Below are 4,463 nucleotides of genomic sequence, written 5' to 3' on the forward strand. Positions count from 1 at the left end.
GGGGAACAAGGAAGGAAGAAAGAGAACGGAGAAAGGAATGAGACAGATGACAGTGGAAACAGGAAGGGGGAAGATGGTAGAGGGAAGAGAGAAGACATGGAGGCGAGAGAGAGAGAGAGAGAGAGAGAGAGAGAGAGAGAGAGGAGGGATGGGAATAAGAGGAAGAGGAAAGGGTAGGAAGATGAGCAGTTGAGGATGGAGGGAAGAAAGACAAGGGAGGCAATAAGAGGAAATTGGGAAGTGCTCAAAGGAAGAAGATGGGTAGGAAGTGAGGATGGAAGGAGAGACAGGAGAGAGAACGGCCTGAGAAGGGAGGAAGTGAAGAGGAAAAGAACCTGAGTGGGGAAAAGGAGAAATAGAGTCCTAGGTGATGACTTGGAGAAAAAGGATTTCCGTGTCTGACAACCCTTCTTGTCCTCACAGGTTAAACCCCAGTTTCTCCATGGATTTTCCTGGCCTAGGGGCCCTGGGAGCCTCAGAACCCCTGCCACAGTTTGTGGATTCTACCCTGGTGTCACCACCAGATTCAGGAGGGTTCTTCTCCTCAGGGCCTGAGGGTTTGGATGCAGCAGCTTCCTCCACTTCCCCAAGCGCAGGCACGGCTGCAGCCACTGCGCTGGCCTACTACAGGGACACGGAGGCCTACAGACACTCCCCAGGTAACTGCTGGGTAGTTGCCTTGGCACTGGCTGGAGACTGGTAGGATTGCCACAGAAACCATAAGCCAGTTCACAATTCTACTAGGGGGTCATCCTGGAAATAGAAGCCCTATGTATGAATGTACTGACCTCTTCCCCCGGTGACACCAGTACTCCTTTCTGTGTGCCCTACTGGAGGGACACTTTAAGAGGCAAGGTTAGCAGTATGTATTAGCTCTCTTTGGTGACAGTAGTCATTGCAATCCCAGACAGAAAGGAAAGGATGGTGTTGTCATTGCTACAGTGACCAGAGGGACTTAGAACCCAGGAGTTATCCAGGGAACTATTGTGGCTGCATGGTGGAAACACACACTCTCAGCATTCAGGAGGCAGAGGCAGGAGGATCTCTGAGTTTGAGGCCAGCTTGGTCTACAAGACCTAGTTCCAGGACAGGCTCCAAAGCTACAGAGAAACCCTGTCTTGAAAAAAAAGTAAACAAACAAACTGTTGTGGGAAGATTGGAAACCTAGCTGCCATGTTGGGACTGAAGGACACCATAACATTGATTACCCTTAGGTTTATTGCTCTCCTCCCCCCTCTGCCCTGTACCCCTCCAACAGTCTTTCAGGTGTACCCGCTTCTCAACTGTATGGAGGGAATCCCAGGAGGCTCACCTTATGCTAGCTGGGCCTACAGCAAGACGGGGCTGTACCCTGCTTCAACTGTGTGCCCTAGCCACGAGGATGGCCCTCCCCAGGCCCTGGAAGACCCTGATGGGAAAAGCAGCACCACCTTCTTGGAAACCTTGAAGACAGAGCGACTGAGTCCAGACCTCCTGACCCTGGGGACTGCACTGCCAGCATCGGTGCCTGTTAACAGCAGTGCTTATGCGGGACCTGACTTTCCCGGTCCTTTCTTTTCTCCCACGGGGAGCCCTCTCGGTTCTGCAGCCTATTCTTCCCCCAAGTTTCACGGAAGCCTCCCCTTGGCCCCTTGTGGTGAGGCTCTCAGAAAGGACAGGGAGGATGAGTTGGGCTAGGTAGCTCAAGGCAAAGTTAAGCTGAGTTAATGCTTAACTTTTCTCTGTTCACCCACCAGAGGCCAGAGAGTGTGTGAACTGTGGAGCAACAGCCACTCCACTGTGGCGAAGGGACAGAACAGGCCACTACCTGTGCAATGCCTGCGGTCTGTATCACAAGATGAACGGCCAGAACCGGCCTCTCATCCGACCCAAGAAGCGACTGGTAAGACCAGGGGTTAGCCTGACCTATGCAGATGAGTTCCAGCCCAGGGCAAAAGGCCGTATTCTTCCCTCCGACAGGAACCCCTGCCCAACTCATGTTTGTCTCCAACACATCGTATACTTGCCCTCATCTTCATCTTTTCCCCATGGGGACACACCCGTCCCTTTCCTATGCAGGAACCCTACTCTGATCGACAACTCTCATCCTTTACCTACCCTTTGAGGCTTCAAACAGAAGCTCTGTTCTCAAATTTGTGTGAAAAACTTCACCCACATCCTTAAGTGGGCTTATTGCTTATGGTTCACAGTGTAATCTCCTTGGATGCCTTCTTACAGAAGGCAGGACTTCACTGAACTGGGCAAAAGGATTTTGTTTTCTGTGCTGGGGATGGAGTCCCAGGCCTTTGTTATGTAGTCCTGCCTGGCCTGAAACTATGTACACCAGACTGGCTTTGAATTTGTCATGATCCTCCTGTCTCTGTTTCCTGAGTGCCAGGAATGTAGGTATGAGTCACCACACCTGACTTCTTTCAAAAGATTCAGATATGTGGCCAAAGTTGAAAACCAGAGATGGAAGGAGTCTCACACAGATTATAAAATATAAAATAAAGTCCTTGGCAGACAGTGGTGGAGGAGGCAGAAGTAGGAGTTCTGTGAGTTCAAGGCCAGGCTGGTCTATAGAGCTAGATCCAGAATAGCCAGGACTACACAAAGAAACCCTGTCTGGAAAAAACAAAATAACAATAATATTAAAATTAAGTAATTTCCTTATCCTAGATAGGAATACTTGCATTCAGTGTGACTCCCACCCCTTCGGGAGTGGGACTCCCACCCCTTTTTCTCAGGCCCTGTAAGCCTCTGTCCCCAACTTCTCCTTTCCCAGAGCTCTGATCTACATCCTTTTGTCCCTCAGATTGTCAGCAAACGGGCAGGCACTCAGTGCACTAACTGCCAAACGACCACCACAACCCTCTGGCGGAGAAATGCCAGTGGAGATCCCGTGTGCAATGCCTGTGGCCTCTACTACAAGCTACACCAGGTGACACTCTCCTTCATGGTGCTTGCTGTCCTTCCTCCACGGTGGTGTCCTCATCCACCTTGAACTCTCTCTCCCGCCCAGAGTCTTCCTCCTCTGTCCTCCCTTCCCCTCTCTCCCCTTTCTCTTCTTGCGATTTCTTTCTCTATTCTCTTCTCCTTGTGCTCAGCCACTCTTTCCATCTCACGCCTTCTTTCTGTCCTTCCCCTCTCTCCCCTTTCTCTTCTTGCCACCTCCACTACCTTTCCTTCCCATGCACTAAGTCTTGGGTACCTCTTGCCAGTCTAGGAGGATATTCCAAGTTCAGAGCCTCACGGCCACATGTTTTTCTACACCCTGAGTATATCGCCCTAGTCATTGAATTAATTCTATATTCTTAAAACAGTGGGGTTGAGAGGATGTCCCTAGCCCAGATATATACACACAAAGAGCTGGAGCTGGCAACCCTGTGGTCTCCCTTTCTCCAGGTAAACCGACCATTGACCATGCGGAAGGATGGAATTCAGACTAGGAACCGCAAGGCCTCTGGAAAAGGGAAAAAGAAGCGGGGCTCAAGTCTGGGAGGAGCAGGAGCAGCTGAAGGGCCAGCTGGTGGCTTCATGGTGGTAGCTGGTGGCAGTAGTGGTGGGAATTGTGGGGAGGTGGCCTCAGGCTTGACACTGGGCACCACAGGTACTGCCCATCTCTACCAGGGCCTGGGACCTGTGGTGCTATCAGGACCTGTCAGCCATCTTATGCCTTTCTCTGGACCTCTGCTGGGATCACCCGCAGCCTCTTTCCCCACAGGTCCTATGCCACCTACCACCAGCACCACTGTAGTGGCTCCCCTCAGTTCTTGAAGGTACACAAAATGGCCTAGGCCTTGTTGGCAGAGAAGGTGTTCCTTTTTTTTTTTTTTTTTGAGACAGGATCTCTGTAGCCCAGGCTGTCGATGACAAATTCCTGATTCTCCTGCCTCTACCTCCCAAGTACTGGGATTATAGGCATGTATTGCCATGCCTGACATTTTTTTTCCTGTTTTTTGTTTTGTTTTGTTTTGTTTTGAGACAGGGTCTCACTCTGTAGCCCAGGTGGCTTTGAATTCCCTATGTAGTCTGGGATAGACTCAAACTTGACATCCTCCTGCCTTAGTTCCTGCGAGCTGGGATTCCAGGCATCTGCCACCATGCTCATTTCTTCCTCCTCTTAGAGCCCAACCCTACGAGCCGTAGACATCACTTTGCCTGTACCTTCAAAGATTTTGTAAAATAAAACCACCCAAGACCTGAAACTGGAGCTGCGAGTTTGTGTTTGGCTAAATAAATGTCAGTATCTGGTAGGGGGTGGAGTGGCGCCTGGGCTCTTTTGACGACAGAATCTAACAGAAATGTGTGAATACATGAGCCTGGAGGAGTCTGCAGGATCACATTTCGCAACTGAAAATCACCATCCAAAAATGTAACTGCATATATGAAGATCTGTGGACCAGGTGGCTCCATGTGTCTTTGTAAGATGGTGTAGGACTGGTTAATTGTGGGTGAGGTGGTGTAAGATGGCAAGGGTGTCA

General features: G+C 50.4%; 1 protein-coding gene across 1 annotated transcript; it reads left to right on the plus strand.

The window, feature by feature from the left end:
- Nucleotides 1–442: 442 nt before the first annotated feature.
- Gata1 (GATA binding protein 1) lies at nucleotides 443–3,790 on the plus strand. Its single transcript, XM_038316559.1, has 5 exons — nucleotides 443–659; nucleotides 1,259–1,636; nucleotides 1,737–1,882; nucleotides 2,795–2,920; nucleotides 3,385–3,790. Exons 1-5 carry the CDS (start codon nucleotides 443–445, stop codon nucleotides 3,754–3,756), a joined length of 1,239 nt encoding a protein of 412 aa, XP_038172487.1. The 3' UTR covers nucleotides 3,757–3,790.
- The last annotated feature ends 673 nt before the right edge of the window (nucleotides 3,791–4,463 follow it).

Source organism: Arvicola amphibius, chromosome X (assembly GCF_903992535.2).
Source record: "Arvicola amphibius chromosome X, mArvAmp1.2, whole genome shotgun sequence".
In the NCBI taxonomy this organism is placed as follows: Eukaryota; Metazoa; Chordata; class Mammalia; order Rodentia; family Cricetidae; genus Arvicola; species Arvicola amphibius.

Bases quoted from the DNA above. Each gene is read 5' to 3' on its own strand.
- Gata1 (XM_038316559.1), top strand. From the start codon at position 443: ATGGATTTTCCTGGCCTAGGGGCCCTGGGAGCCTCAGAACCCCTGCCA. The intron at 660-1,258 runs GTAACTGCTGGG...CCCCTCCAACAG, and splicing joins GGCCTACAGACACTCCCCAG to TCTTTCAGGTGTACCCGCTT. The intron at 1,637-1,736 runs GTGAGGCTCTCA...TTCACCCACCAG, and splicing joins CCTCCCCTTGGCCCCTTGTG to AGGCCAGAGAGTGTGTGAAC.